Below are 16,345 nucleotides of genomic sequence, written 5' to 3'. Positions count from 1 at the left end.
TTACGACTCAGAGTGGCAGGGACTGAGAATGGGGCTGGCACCATGGAGATAATCCGCATCGGGACTGGCGCCGGAGAAGGTTGCACTGGCACGACCAGTGCCTAGCCGAGATCGGATCCATGAGGTCCCAATGGAGCCGAGGCCGGAGCAGTGAGCGAGGAACCTGATGGTGCCTCCTCTGACCTGCAGGCCCAAAGGTGCTCCAGAGGGGTTAGTCCACTCAAAGATGAGGCACATAGCCTCGTAAAATTCTTTGAGTGGGGGTCACTCCCAGATACAGGGGGAGGCGCAGAATCAGACTTGGCAATGGCTCCACAGAACCGTGCCTGTAACTCAGATGTTCCTCACTGGTTGTGGTGGCCAACGTGAAGTTGAAGTCCGCTTGGACTACTACTTCTTGTGCCTCTTCTCAGAGTCTCCAGAGGACCTTGAATGCAATGAAGAGGAGTTGGGGCTTTTGGGGCGGTTCTGTTACCTTCACCTTGATCAGGGCCAAGCCCTCCTAGGAGTCACACTTTCTGACAACGACCACTGGGTCGCAAACAACTTTAGGGATCTCTCCCTCAAAGCTTTCAGCATCACAGCTTGGCAGTCCGAGCACAACTTTGAGTGCTGGTCGCTCTCTAGACACCATGAACAGACCAGAAGGGGGTCTGTAACCGACAAGGCACAGTGATATGCACCACACAGCTTAAAACCTGTCTTCCTCTAAGACTTTCTCGACACACTTCTAAAAATGGTCAACAAAAAGTTGAAAATCCTGTCAAAAAGAGACAGAGGGGTAGCTCTTCTACGAACCAGCACTAACAGCTGCACAGACAATAGAAGTGAGGTCCGCGTGTCTTGGTGGCACCTATATGAGTGACCGCAACATCACTTCTGGAACCAACAATGCTGCACAGAACGGAACAAAGCCGCCCGACGGTGCGCAGGGGTACTGTTCACGCAAAAGTTTCCGGATCCAGTCTGACGCCTGGGAAATTTAAAGGTAAGGAATCTGCAGCTACAAGTGTCTATTAGATGTATACATTCTAGCATAGTTCAAAATGAACTGTACAGACATAGGCAAAAACTATAACTAAAATGTTTTGTAGGCACAATAAGGAGATTGCAGAAATAGTCCAATAAATTATGTTGAGATGTATTCCAACTTAAAGTGTTAATACTGTTTCAAAGTCATATACTGGATCTATCTAATTACCCACAATCTTAAAACATAATAATACAAACTCAAACTCAATATCAACACACATCTTGTATTCATGAACCTTCTCAGGCAGTTTCATGGAAGCCCGGAAGGTTTGTTGCACAGGTAAACAGATTTTCACTCTGAGGCGATTTCCATCAGCATGACGAGAGTGTTCAGCACGTCAGTTTTCTGAAACTGAAACTTCTGAAACCAGATGGATACTAATTATGTACATAAAATACATGGATGAGCCTTTTCACTGTTGAGAACCGGAAAAAGAGGGTTTGGGGCAGAGGAGAGGGTGGTGTGGCTGTCAACACTGTGCTAGCCCTTTAGTATTTTTTGGAGATTGTAGGAAAGTAGCATCTTTCTGACAGAGTTGCCTGCACTTTTTGCCTGATATCGGTATGTTTAGACTGCAGTTCACTGGAATCTTGCTAACCAGGACACCAGTGGCTGTGGTCTCTTTATGTTTGGTTGCTAGGTGACTTTCTTGCCCACAAACTGGCATACTGGTGCACCCATGTAAGTCCCTAGTACAAGGTAATTAGGAACCCAGGGCACTGGTACACCTGGGGTCTCCAATGGGTTTGCAGCATGTATTGTGCAACCCGTAGAAGCCCATGAAAACTGTCAGCAGGCCTGCTATTGCAGCTTGCGTGAAATGGTGCATGCACCGTTTTTTCACCAATATAAGGCTCACCTTATATCCTGGTCATTGCACTTAGACACTATAAGCCACCCTTCTGGTAGGCCCTTCAGCCCAAGGGCAGGGTGCATGTCCCCAAGTGTGAGTGTACCCTTGCATGAGCCGGGTACCCATACAAGCTTCAGACTCCATTCCCTGGGCTTTGTAAGTGCGGGGAAGCCATCTTAAGGTATGTAGTGGAAACTGGTCAACACAAGTGGTTCAACTACATAATGGCTTATCCAAACCTAGGCATGTTTGGGATTAAACATGTTGGAATCATGCAACTACACAGATTCCAGTGCTGCCGACCCCAGACACTGTTCTGCTCTCCTGCTCATGAGTGGGATTCATATATACAAGAAACAGAGGGCGCCCTATAACCCTAACCTGCCCAGGGTCACACAATATCATGAATACAAAATATCAGCAGGTCGGGACAAATACAATCATTGATTTAAGAAACCAGTGCTCAATCCTGATCTCTGGGGACAATTTCTTTCCCTTATTTATTTGAATTATTTTGATAACAAAGGTCAGCAGTGGTTATTCGGTAAACATTCTATAACATAAATATATCCAAAACATAGAAATATACATGACATCACAAACAATTATGACAAGAGACCAACTCCCTGAGTCGTGGCAGTGTCACAAAGGAGGGTTATGCCCCTCGTTAATTCTTTACCTTGTGGTCACTATCATGAAATTAAAGTTGTGATCCACTGAAAATGCAATGGCTGCGGGCCTTAGCCGCACCCAGCTGTCAGATACCTATCTATTTACTTCCAAAGGTATTGTCTAGTGCATATCTCATTTCTCAATACATTGACTTGCAAGCCCTCAGTCTCGCACAAGATGTGTTGACGCGTTTCGGCCTATCCAGTCGTGGCCTCATCAGGACTCAAGAAGGGCAGAACCGCCTTTTATCTTCTTAGTCTTTGGAGGCAAAAAGCATCCTCTGCACTTCTGGTGCTTCTACTGTATGCTGCCGTAATAGGGAAAAAACAATTCCCTTGCTCAGAAGGGGCGCAGAGCGCTTTTGTCGCTCCAGTCGGGGGGCCGTTGCTATATCCTCCGCGTGAGTGGGACTCGAGCAGCAGAACGCACAACAAAGGATTTCCTGCAACAGAGAGTGTGACCACCTCCACCTTTAAATTAGGTGTCTATAGACCAGGGTGGGGCGGACCTGATCACCACCAGGCTGCTTTGAAGGGAACATTTGGTGCCTTCCTTGCATAATCGAGTTTGCGCCAGTTCAGGAACCTCGGGTTCCCACTCTGGCACGAAACCACACAAAGGACAGGGGAGTGACCACCTCCTGTCCACCTCTTTCAATAGGGAGGAGCACAGAACTCTGCCAGGGGGCCGGTTGATTCTGCCATCTTGGAAACAAGATAGGCAGAGACCCCTGAGAGCATCTGAATGGTTAGGCCCGGGCAGATGACGCTCCGAGAGCAACCAACGCCCTTTTAGGGTTACTTAAGGGCTCCCCCGAGGGTGGGTCCTCAGATTCCTCGAGCAAGACTCTGCCAGGAACTCTCTGTAGGAGGCTGGACTGGCTTGTAGTGAGTACCAAGGGGTACTTGCACCTTGCACCAGGCCCAGTTATCCCTTATTAGTGTATAGGGTGTCTAGCAGCTTAGGCTGATAGATAATGGTAGCTTAGCAGAGCAGCTTAGGCTGAACTAGGAGACGTGTGAAGCTACTACAGTACCACTTAGTGTCATATGCACAATATCATAAGAAAACACAATACACAGTTATACTAAAAATAAAGGTACTTTATTTTTATGACAATATGCCAAAGTATCTTAGAGTGTACCCTCAGTGAGAGGATAGGAAATATACACAAGATATATATACACAATAGCAAAAATATGCAGTATAGTCTTAGAAAACAGTGCAAACAATGTATAGTTACAATAGGATGCAATGGGGAAACATAGGGATAGGGGCAACACAAACCATATACTCCAGAAGTGGAATGCGAACCACGAATGGACCCCAAACCTATGTGACCTTGTAGAGGGTCGCTGGGACTATTAGAAAATAGTGAGAGTTAGAAAAATAACCCTCCCCAAGACCCTGAAAAGTGAGTGCAAAGTGCACTAAAGTTCCCCTAAGGACAAAATAGTCGTGTTAGAGGGAAAATGCAAGGAAAACACAAATCAGCAATGCAACAACGATGGATTCCTGTCTGAGGGTACCTGTGGAACAAGGGGACCAAGTCCAAAAGTCACAAGCAGCTCGGAGATGGGCAGATGCCCAAGAAATGCCAGCGGTTGGTGCAAAGAAGCTCTTACTAGGCTGAAGAACTGTGAATACTGCAGGAACGACAAGGGCTAGAGACTTCCCCTTTGGAGGATGGATCCCCCACGCCTTGGAGCGTCGTGCAGAAGTGTTTTCCCGCCGGATGGACGCCAACAAGCCTTGCTACACGCAAGTCGTGCGTTTGGCGTTTTTGGACGCTGCTGGGGCCCAGGAGGGACCAGGAGGTCGCAAATTGGACCTGCAGAGAGAGGGGACGTCGAGCAAGACAAAGAGCCCTCACTGAAGCAGGTAGCACCCGGAGAAGTGCCAGAAACAGGCACTACGAGGATGCGTGAAACGGTGCTCGCCGAAGTTGCACAAAGGAGTCCCACGTCGCCGGAGACCAACTTAGAAAGTCGTGCAATGCAGGTTAGAGTGCCGTGGACCCAGGCTTGGCTGTGCACACAGGATTTCCGCCGGAAGTGCACAGGGGCCGGAGAAGCTTGCAAAGTCGCGGTTCCCAGCAATGCAGCCCAGCGAGGTGAGGCAAGGACTTACCTCTACCAAACTTGGGCTGAAGAGTCACTGGACTGTGGGGGTCACTTGGACAGCGTCGGTGGATTCGAGGGACCTCGCTCGTCGTGCTGAGAGGAGACCCAAGGGACCGGTAATGCACCTTTTTGGTGCCTGCGGTTGCAGGGGGAAGATTCCGTCGACCCACGGGAGATTTCTTCGGAGCTTCTGGTGCAGAGAGGAGGCAGGCTACCCCCACAGCATGCACAAGCAGGAAAACAGTCGAGAAGGCGGCAGGATCAGCGTTACAGAGTTGCAGTAGTCGTCTTTGCTACTATGTTGCAGGTTTGCAGGCTTCCAGCGCGGTCAGCGGTCGTTTCCTTATCAGAAGGTGAAGAGAGAGATGCAGAGGAACTCGGCTGAGCTCATGCATTCGTTATCTAAAGTTTCCCCAGAGACAGAGACCCTAAATAGCCAGAAAAGAGGGTTTGGCTACCTAGGAGAGAGGAAAGGCTACTAACACCTGAAGGAGCCTATCAGCAGGAGTCTCTGACGTCACCTGGTGGCACTGGCCACTCAGAGCAGTCCAGTGTGCCAGCAGCACCTCTGTTTCCAAGATGGCAGAGGTCTGGAGCACACTGGAGGAGCTCTGGACACCTCCCAGGGGAGGTGCAGGTCAGGGGAGTGGTCACTCCCCTTTCCTTTGTCCAGTTTCGCGCCAGAGCAGGGGCTAAGGGGTCCCTGAACCGGTGTAGACTGGCTTATGCAGAATTGGGCACATCTGTGCCCAACAAAGCATTTCCAGAGGCTGGGGGAGGCTACTCCTCCCCTGCCTTCACACCATTTTCCAAAGGGAGAGGGTGTCACACCCTCTCTCAGAGGAAGTTCTTTGTTCTGCCATCCTGGGCCAGGCCTGGCAGGACCCCAGGAGGGCAGCTGCCTGTCTGAGGGGTTGGCAGCAGCAGCAGCTGCAGTGAAACCCCAGGAAGGGCAGTCTGGCAGTACCAGGGTCTGTGCTACAGACCACTGGGATCATGGAATTGTACCAACAATGCCAGGGTGGCATAGAGGGGGCAATTCCATGATCATAGACATGTTACATGGCCATATTCGGAGTTACCATGGTGAAGCTACATATAGGTAGTGACCTATATGTAGTGCACGCGTGTAATGGTGTCCCCGCACTCACAAAGTTCAGTGAATTGGCTCTGAACAATGTGGGGGCACCTTGGCTAGTGCCAGGGTGCCCTCACACTAAGTAACTTTGCACCTAACCTTTACCAGGTAAAGGTTAGACATATAGGTGACTTATAAGTTACTTAAGTGCAGTGTAAAATGGCTGTGAAATAACGTGGACGTTATTTCACTCAGGCTGCAGTGGCAGGCCTGTGTAAGAATTGTCAGAGCTCCCTATGGGTGGCAAAAGAAATGCTGCAGCCCATAGGGATCTCCTGGAACCCCAATACCCTGGGTACCTCAGTACCATATACTAGGGAATTATAAGGGTGTTCCAGTAAGCCAATGTAAATTGGTAAAATTGGTCACTAGCCTGTTAGTGACAATTTGAAAGTAATGAGAGAGCATAACCACTGAGGTTCTGGTTAGCAGAGCCTCAGTGAGACAGTTAGGCACCACACAGGGAACATATACATGCACACCTATGAGCACTGGGGCCCTGTGTGACAGGGTCCCAGTGACACATACATATAGGCCACAAACCTATGAGCACTGGGGTCCTGACCAGCAGGATCCCAGTGACACATAACAACCATACTGAAAACATGGTGTTTTCACTATGAGCACTGAGGCCTGGCTATCAGGATCCCAGTGAGACAGTGAAAACAGTGACAAACACCCTGACATACACTCACAAACAGGCCAAAAGTGGGGGTAACAAGGCTAGAAAGAGGCTACCTTCTCACACTCTCTGTAATACATCTTCTGCTCCTGGATTCCAGAACCACTGCTGGTCTGCTTTTGGAACTGAAACAAGACTGTATCCAATTGGGAGAGCTCCCACTACAACATTATGTTTCTCCAGCTCCGGCAAGATTTCTGCAACATCCGTGGCTGTGCATACTCCTGGGTCACAAGGACTCTGCCCGCATACAAGAATGAAGAAGCGATCTACCTTGAAATGAAGCAGGCCCCCCCCCTGCATCTGCAGGCACCTTAAGATAATGACGGTTGGCTGGTGGATCCTGCTGTCCCACGGACAATGTGAAGGCTCTCCTCACAGGTGATGGTTCTGTGGTCCTCTTCGCATCCCTCCGGTCTTCTGATCCACTTGGGAGACTGAGGACCCCTGGTGCAGTCACCGGAACATCACACCTCTGCACCACACCTGTTGCTCTGGCCAAGGTTTGTGTGCTCTTCCTCCAGGATCTTGAGGCTCCAAGAAGCCCCAGCCTCCAGCACTCTGCAACTCCAAGATCAGCTTCCACTCTGCAGAAAATGCCACATGGGACTCCTGTTTTTTTGTGCTGTTGAGGCCTCCTGTGACTCCCTGTGCCTGCGGCCAGTGTGTCACTCATTGGGACTCCGTCGACTCCAGCTGGCTTTTTCCTCCTGCTGAGGGTCTGCCCTGACTTTCTGCCAATGGACCAGTCACTAGGACCTTGCTGGTACTCAAAAACCTACAACTTACCTTCCATGTACTATTTGCATTTGCAAAGGCTTTTTGGTGGCCCTGTGGGCCACTGACCGTCCTGCAATCCAGCGACCGAAGTGGGACAGTACGTAGGTGACTCTTAGGATCCTCTGCAGCTCCTGGACCCCACAAGCTGGACTTCCTCCTTCTCCAACCTGTAGTAATTTCACCTCCAGGAGGGCAGGCGTTATCACCTACATCACCCTGGGCACCTCCGAATGTGCTGGACTCTGTGTCCTTCCTTTGCAGGTCTTCTACCTCTGGAATACATCCTTGGGTTCCACCAGCCTGGTCCACGGGTTGGGACAGCAGCTGGACAACCGAGGCCTCCACTGACTTCAGCAAGGGTTTCCAACATCCTTTCATCCCTATGCACCCAGGCTCCCTGGTGTAGGGACTCCGGCCTTCTGGGTATCCTTGTTTAGGGACACTCTCCAACCTTCCTCCTGTCCTTGGGTTTCCTCTGGGTCCACTGGGGAGGGTCCTGAAAGTCACGAATTCTAACCAGGACTTCCCTGTGTCAGCCTATAGGACAACCGGGGAGGTAAGCACTCTGCATTAGGTCGCTGGGCTGTACTTACCTCTGATGTTTTTGTCCTTCCCCGGCTCTTAGTTAACTTTCATACTTACCTTGGTAGGATTCACTATTTCGCATTCTACTTCTTAGTATATGCTTTGGCCCACCACAGGGCACCATGTATTTTTATGCTTGTACTGATTATTGCTAAGGGTATATTTTTGTGTGTTGATATCTCCAGGTGGAGATATACCAATGTTAAAGTAACTTTAGTATTATAATAAAGAAACTTTCATTTGTGAAACACCTAGTGTGGTTCTTTTTTGTGAGTGGTCACTGACTCTTGTGATACTGCAAGTGCTTTACACTCCTAAATAAGCTTTAACTGCTCACCACAGCTATCCCTAGAGAGCTTTTGCTATCTGGGCACCTAAACACTATCACTAAGGTTTGGATGGATAGGCGTACACCAAAAACTGAGCATACTTAATTAGTGTGCAAATCATGCTGATCGAATCTCACTGCAAGTCTAATCACACTCTATTGGCTCTTCAGAAATTATCACAAGCAGGGATCCACTAAAACACACTAAGGGAAGTTGCAGGTATTCTGTTGGAATAATATGCTACCAACATAAAAACTCTTAGTTTTTTTTCTATCTCATGATTTTGTGTTACCATTTTTATGCTGACAGTTATGTATTGTATTACTCAGTATCAAAGGTTCAGATAAACAGACCCTTCAACATACCACCAGGTCCTTCTGTTCATATGCTGCCATAAAAATTCAGAACACCCTTTATGGAAATACAAACTAAATATAAATTACTGCTATTGCTGCTTTGTGAATACCTTCATGAATCGGCAGACCGGTGGTGGTATCAGGTCATGAAGAATCAATGAGTGAGTGCTAATATCAGTTGCCACTACAAGTCGTCTTCCATCAACTTCCTCACCCAGGCTCCAAATATCAATTGACAATGAAGCCAGGTCACCACAGGTAGGAATCAACACATCTGTCAAAAGCACTGCTCTTCCAAAATCTAATGTTACAAATCGTCTGGCTCCTACAAGAAAGAAAAATGGGAGTTACAATACTGCAATACAATGAATCAAACTGAACAACAATGCTTCATCCCTAAATTTAGATCACATATTGGGCATGCTGTGAATCGCAGTGTAGGAAGCTGGCTCTCTATATAGTGCACTAAAATGAAGAACATTGTACAGAGAGTCCAGAGGATCACCAAAGGCTTGCAGAGGCAGAAATAGATAGGTCAAGTGTTCGTTTTGTAGTAGAGTGGGCGAGCAGTTAGGCTTTTTAAGGATTCATTAAGCATCTGTTGAAATCACAGAGGCAATAAATGACACACCTAAAGAAAAAATCCAAGACCAATTTACAAAAATAACAGTTGCTTTTTTATATGTTTTGAACTAAAAAACGTAATTATACGGTAAGCCGTTTTTAAATTTAAAATACTTTACTGATTCAAAAATCAAGACAGTTCAATTTTCAGAGTCTTCTTCAATGTTAACCTATGGGAGGAAAACAAGAATGCAGTTTTACAGGTAAGTACACAACTTACAATCCCGGTTTTCTGTTTCGTTTTTTTTCCCCACTATCATCGGGCAAGGTTCAGGTTGGTACCAAGTGCACCCACACTGGCATGAGGGTGGCTGGGTGCAGAGGTCAAAGTCAGAGACCAATTTTAATCAATGGAGATTGGGGGGGTGAAGACACTCCTCCCAGCTAAGTACAAGCGATGTCAGAGCTCGGTCTCCAGGGTTTGTGGCAAGCACGGGGGTTGTTGGGGGGAGGGGAGGGGCCAAGGCAGCACCAAACTTACACCCTCAAAGGCACAGGGGCAGCTGGGTGAAGAGTGTCAGCTCAGCGTCAGGCACCCACTGCTATCCAATGGAGACAGTAGGTATTCACTGAAGCACTGCTTACAGTTTAGTAAAGTAGGGTCAGGGGTCGATCTCCTGGAGCTATGTTAAGTACAAGTGGGGCCCATAAGGCAGCACAAAACTTACACCCTCAGCAGCATAGGGGCAGCCGGATGCAGAGTGCCAACAGCATCGGGCTTCCAATGTTAGTTGATGCAGGAGATCACTTTCAGAAACGGGCTGCAGGCTCTGGGCAGGAGAGGTCAACCCACAGCTGTTAAGATGCCAGGGGCTCATATGGACACCGGTGGTCTCGCTCCACAAGGCCCCAGGGGCTCCAGGTGCAGGGGTGTCTTTTGGCATCAGAAAGAGCTTACTGGACAGGTCGCGGTCAGTGGGAGTCCTCAGATTGAGGCTGCAGGCGTTGCTATGAAGTCCAGCAGGGGTCAGCAAACGATGGACTCTGGATCGGAAGGGCTGGGGAACCTTCACTGGACTAGTGGGCTACTTGGACTAGGGCCGTGGGTGTCGGGGGCAGAGGTAATTCCAAGCGGCGGTTTCACTCTTCCTCAGGCAGGCTTCTTCTTTGGAGATGGTTTCTTTTGGAGAGGTCAGCTGTCCACAGGAGTTCTTGTTCTTTCTTGAAGGCAGGCAGCCCTCCTGAGGTTTTGGAGGTCGCTGGGCTGCAGGACAGTTGTCTTCTGGGCGCAGGTTCTTTGATGAACTGATGTCTACTGGTAAGTAACATTTTCCGTTTGATGGCATGTTTAGCTGTTGATACACATGCTTTGCATAGACTGTAAAGCAGTCCCTCCATAAAGTGGGGCTACTGTGCAGATGTTGCAATTGTCTGAAAAAGTGTTTTAAGTACAGCTTGTCCAACATTTGCTTGTTGTCTGGCAAAACAGTCTACACAATAATGTTTAGTAAACGTGTGTGGTGCAGACCAAGTTGCTGATTTGCAAATGTCTGCTATAGGTGTGTTACCAAAAATGACATAGATGCATCTTTTTTCCTAGTGGAATGTGCTCTTGGTGGTACAGGTAATTGTTTAGTTTTCGTATAGCAAATTTGAATGCATTTGACTAGCCATCTTGCTATAGTCTTTTTAGATAGGATCTCCTTTGTGTGGTAAGGAGACTGCCACAAAAAGTTGTTTTGTTTTACTAAAAAAGTTTTGTTCTATCTATATAGTACATAAGAGCTCCTTTAACATCTAGAGTATGAGTATGTAGAGCTCTTTCTGCTACTGATTCTGGTCTTGGGAAGAAAACTGGCAATTCTATTGTTTGATTAATATGAAAATGCAAAATTACTTTTGGAATGGAATTTTGGATTTGTTCTTAATACAATTTTTTCGTTATGAACTTGAAAGATAGGTTCTTCTAAAGTCAAAGCCTTAAGCTCACTGACATGCCTAAAGGAAGTGATAGCAATTAAAAAGGCTACTTTCCATGAAAGAAACTGTTGAGATTCCAAGATGGAGCCGGGGGAATCCTTCGTAGAATTTCTTTTTTAGTCCTTTCATAAAATGCTTTGATAACTGAATTCTAAACAAACAAATATGTTGTCAATTTTGAAGATATGCAGCTATGGCGGCTAAATGTAAACAAATAGATTTGTAGGCTAAATTAGCTTTTTCTAAATAGAGGGTCAATATTTTATGCTTGGGAGTAACAACCAAAATGTTTCCATTTTGCTGCATAGCACTGTCTAGTGGTAGGTTTGCATGATTGTTTAAGGATATCCATACATTCCTGTGGTAAATGTAAAAATCCAAAGTCTAGGCCTTCAGGATCCATATCGCTAGGCTGACTGATTTGGGATTTGGATGGCCTATCTGCCCCTGTTTTTGTGTCGGATGATCTGGCCTGTTGGGAAGTTTTTGATGAGGAACAACTGAGAGTTCCAAAAGTGTTGTGTACCATGGTTGACGTCCCATGTATGGGCCACTAAGATCATGTTGAGGGAAGATTGTTTTATCTTACGGACAGGAATGGTAAGAGTGGGAGAGGGGGGAAAGCATAAACAAATATCCCTGCCCAACTCATCCATAGAGCATTGCCTTTGGACAGAGGGTGTGGGTACCTGGAGGTGAAGTTTTGGAATTTTTGTTTTTTAATATGTAGCAAACAGATCTATTGGAGGTGTTCCCCAGTTTTTGAAGTACTGTTGAAGGACTTGTGGGAGGAGTTCCCACTCTTGTGTGTGTTACTGCATCATGCTTAGTGGGTCCACTGAGTGGTTGTCTGTCCCCGGGAGATATTGTGCCACTATGTGAACATGGTGGCTAATTGCCCATTTCCATATTGTGTGTGCTAGGTGGGACAGTTGTAAAGACTGTCCCTCCCCCCACCCCCCCCCATGATTTTGAAGATAGTACATGGCAGTCATGTTGTCTGTACGTAGCAACATTGTTTTGTACTGCAATTGTGAAAGGAATACTGCCATTGCCAAGAATATTGCTTGTAGTTCCAGGTAACTGATATGAAGAGACCGATGAGTATTGTTCCATATCCCCTTAATTGTTAGGTTCAGGAGATGAGCTCCCCAACTGTTGTGAGAGTGATCTGAGGCACAGCATCTACAATGGGCCGACCCCCTTCATAAGGTTTGTGATATTCCACCAATGTAGAGAGAGATAAGTTTGACGGTTAACTACACTAGGTCTTCCATTTGACCATGTGCCTGAGCCCGTTGATGAGAGAGACACTATTGAAGAGAACGCATATGAAGTTTGGCATGAGGCACTATGGCAATACAAGGTGCCATCATTCCTAACAGTTGCATAACAGTTCTTACTGTGTATGTTTGGTTATGTTTTAATGTTGCAATTAATGTCTGAAAAGCTTGGACCCTGCCTACTGTTAGGCCGATCTGCCTCCAGGGGGGCAGAAACCTCTAGGCGCCAGGGCAATTTTTTGTTTTTTTTTGTTTGTTTTTTTAGAGATGGGGAGCGACCCATTATGCAAGGGTCGCTCCCCTGGGGGGCAAAATGTATTTAGACTATTTCTGCCCCCCTTGGGGGCAGATTGGCCGATTTTGGGTCAATCTGCCCCCAAGGGGGCAGAAACCACTAGGCACCATGGATTTTATTTGGGCGCCAATGCCACGCGGGGGAGTGATCCCGTAGGCAAGGGTCACTCGGGGGGGGGGGGGTCAAATTTATTTTAGGCCATTTCTGGCCCCCCCCCGGGGACAGATCGGCCAATTGTTATTAGGCAAATTTTTTGTTTGTGTTTTTTTTTTTGTTTGTTTGTTGTTTTAGAGATGGGGAGCAACACATTAGGCAAGGGGCTAGAGGCCAAAATCCACAGGTAGGCACTGTTTTCAATGAAAAAATGTGATGTGTCCACGTTGTGTTTTGGGCCATTTCCTGTCGCGGGTGCTAGGCCTACCCACACAAGTGAGGTATCATTTTTATCAGGAGACTTGGGGGAACGCTGGGTGGAAGGAAATTTGTGGCTCCTCTCAGATTACAGAACTTTCTGTCACCGAAATGTGAGGAAAACATTTTTTTTAGCCAAATTTTGAGGTTTGCAAAGGATTCTGGGTAACCGAACCTGGTCAGAGCCCCACAAGTCACCCCATCTTGGATTCCCCTAGGTCTCTAGTTTTCAAAAATGCACAGGTTTGGTAGGTTTCCCTAGGTGCCGGCTGAGCTAGAGGCCGAAATCTACAGGTAGGCACTTTGCAAAAAACACCTCTGTTTTCTTTCACAAAATGTGATGTGTCCACGTTGCGTTTTGGGGCATTTTCTGTTGCAGGTGCTAGGCCTACCCACACAAGTGAGGTATCATTTTTATCGGGAGACTTGGGGGAACGCTGGGTGGAAGGAAATTTGTGGCTCCTCTCAGATTCCAGAACTTTCTGTCACCGAAATGTGAGGAAAATTTGTTTTTTTAGCCAAATTTTGAGGTTTGCAAAGGATTCTGGGTAACAGAACCTGGTCAGATCCCCACAAGTCACCCCATCTTGGATTCCCCTAGGTCTCAAGTTTTCAAAAATGCACAGGTATGGTAGGTTTCCCTAGGTGCCGGCCGAGCTAGAGTACAAAATCTACAGGTAGGCACTTTGCAAAAAACACCTCTGTTTTCTTTAAAAAAAAAAGTGATGTGTCCACGTTGTGTTTTGGGGCGTTTCCTGGCACGGGTGCTAGGCCTACCCATACAAGTGAGGTATCATTTTTATCGGGAGACTTGGGGGAACATAGATTAGCAAAACAAGTGTTATTGCCCCTTGTCTTTCTCTACATTTTTTCCTTCCAAATATAAAAGTGTGTGTAAAAAAGACATCTATTTGAGAAATGCCCTGTAATTCACATGCTAGTATGGTCACCCCGGAATTCAGAGATGTGCAAATAACCACTGCTCCTCGACACCTTATCTTGTGCCCTTTTTGGAAATACAAAGGTTTTCTTGATAGCTATTTTTCACTCTTTATATTTCAGCAAATGAATTGCTGTATACCCGGTATAGAATGAAAACGCACTGCAGGGTGCAGCTCATTTATTGGCTCTGGGTACCTAGGGTTCTTGATGAACCTACAATCCCTATATATCCCCGCAACCAGAGGAGTCTAGCATACGTAACGGTATATTGCTTTCGAAAATCTGACATTGCAGGAAAAAGTTACAGAGTAAAACGTGGAGAAAAACTGATATATTTTTCACCTCAATTTCAATATTTTTCTTTTTCAGTTGTTATTTTCTGTAGGAAACCCTTGTAGGATCTACACAAATGACCCCTTGCTGAATTCAGAATTTTATCTACTTTTCAGAAATGTTTAGGTTTCCGGGATCCAGCATTGGTTTCACGCCCATTTTTGTCACTGACTGGAAGGAGGCTGAAAGCACAAAAAATTGTAAAAATGCGGTATGTCCCAGTATAATGCCAAATTAGTGTTGAAAAATTGGGTTTTCTGATTCAAGTCTGCCTGTTCCTGAATGCTGGGAAGCTGGTGATTTTAGCACCGCAAACCCTTTGTTGATGCCATTTTCAGGGAAAAAACCACAAGCCTTCTTCTGCAGCCACTTTTTGCCATTTAAAAAAAAAAAAGGAAATTTTAATTGTATTTTGGCTAATTTCTTGGCCTCCTTCAAGGGAGCCCACAAAGTCTGGGTACCACTAGAATCCCTAGGATGTTGGAAAAAAAGGACGCAAGTTTGGCGTGGGTAGCTTATGTGAACAAAATGTTATGAGGGCCTAAGCGCGAACTGTCCGAAAGAGACAAAAAAAGGTTCGGCACAGGAGGGGGAAAAGGCCTGGCAGCGAAGGGGTTAAAAGAAGTGAATGTACTTTCTCTCTGAGAAGGGTTAGATGATCTTGCTAGAGTCTGTAGGTACGAGGGGGCATTTTTGGTGGAGTGGGAATAAGCTCCAGACAATAACCATTTTGGATAATTTGAAGTACCCATTGATCGGTCGTAATTTGAAACCACTGGGGGTAAAAAAGTTGTAACCTTTCCCCTACAGGAGTGGTGTGTGTTAGTATTGTTTGTGGTAGGTCATTGTTCAGTGACGGATGAGAAGCCTCTAGATGTAGATGGTTTTCCTCTTTCCTTATTATGGTTTCCTCTATATGATCCTCTAAGTAACCCCTGGTGTATTGAGAGGTGGGTTTAGTTTGATTTGTGGAATGTTCCTGAAATGATGACCTAAATCCTCCGGTAAACCCTGCACGACGAAAATTACCTCTATGTGTGATGGCTTGTAAGGCTCCCATAGCTTTGGCAGTTTGATTGTCCTTATTTCATTTTTCAAGTGTGGTATCCACTTGTGGACCAAATAAATGCTCTTTATCAAAAGGCATATTTAAAACTGCCTGCTGTACCTCCGGTTTAAACCGTGGACATATGTGCCAGGCATGGCGCCTTATGATGACACTTTGTTAATACTGCGTGCTGCTGTATCAGCAACATCAAGTGCACATCGAATGGAATAATTGGAAATTAGTTGTCCATCATTTACAATTTCTACCCCTCTTTTACGATGTTCTTCTGGTAGGTATGTAAAGGTTCCTCCATATCATCCCAGTAAGCTCTGTCGTATCTGGATAGTAAAACTTGAGCATTAGCAATTCGCCAGTGACTGGCTGCTTGAGCTGCTCCTCTTTTTCCAGCCACATAAATTTTTTTACTTTCCTTATCAGGAGGAGTGTCTCCTGTTGACTGGCTATAAGCCCTTTTGCGTGCAGTAGATGCAACAATAGAGTCTGAAGGAATTTGTGTTTTTATATATATAAAGGATCAGTGGGTGCAGCCTTGTGCTTTTTATCAACTTTCTTCTGCATGTCTGCGCATGCCTGGAAGCATTGGAAGAAATTGACTTTCCTCATGTGTTGCACCAAGTGTGTCAAATACAAAATCTTCCTCTATTGGCTAATTGTACATGTGCACATTATGAAATGCTGCTGCTCTAGATATAACTTATTGGTATGAGGTGGAATCATCAAGCGGTGAAGGTCGAGCTGGGTAAAGATCTGGATCCTTTGGTGTAACTAGATCCGGATCCCACTCACCCCATGGGTCCTGTTCGTGTAATGAATCCTCTGTATCTTGAGATCCATCAGGTGGTGAACTAGGTGGTGTGAATTCTGAATGAGGGGGAGATATTGGTGGAGGAGTATGTTGTGGAGAAGTAGGTAAGGTG

At 46.3% G+C, this 16,345-nt stretch overlaps 1 protein-coding gene across 4 annotated transcripts in view; it reads right to left on the bottom strand.

The window, feature by feature from the left end:
• Positions 1–16,345, bottom strand: part of BIRC6 (baculoviral IAP repeat containing 6) — a 1,722,273-nt gene that overhangs the window by 1,091,792 nt on the left and 614,136 nt on the right. For all 4 annotated transcript variants that reach the window (XM_069234691.1, XM_069234693.1, XM_069234692.1 and 1 more), the window contains one exon: positions 8,662–8,876. In XM_069234691.1, the coding sequence (XP_069090792.1) occupies positions 8,662–8,876 (215 nt within the window). The remainder of the gene's footprint in view (positions 1–8,661; positions 8,877–16,345) is intronic.

The sequence above is a fragment of the Pleurodeles waltl genome, chromosome 5 (assembly GCF_031143425.1).
Source record: "Pleurodeles waltl isolate 20211129_DDA chromosome 5, aPleWal1.hap1.20221129, whole genome shotgun sequence".
NCBI classification, from domain to species: domain Eukaryota; kingdom Metazoa; phylum Chordata; class Amphibia; order Caudata; family Salamandridae; genus Pleurodeles; species Pleurodeles waltl.
The sequence above is the reverse complement of the archived record's forward strand: the minus strand, read 5'-3'. Positions and strand labels throughout refer to the sequence as shown.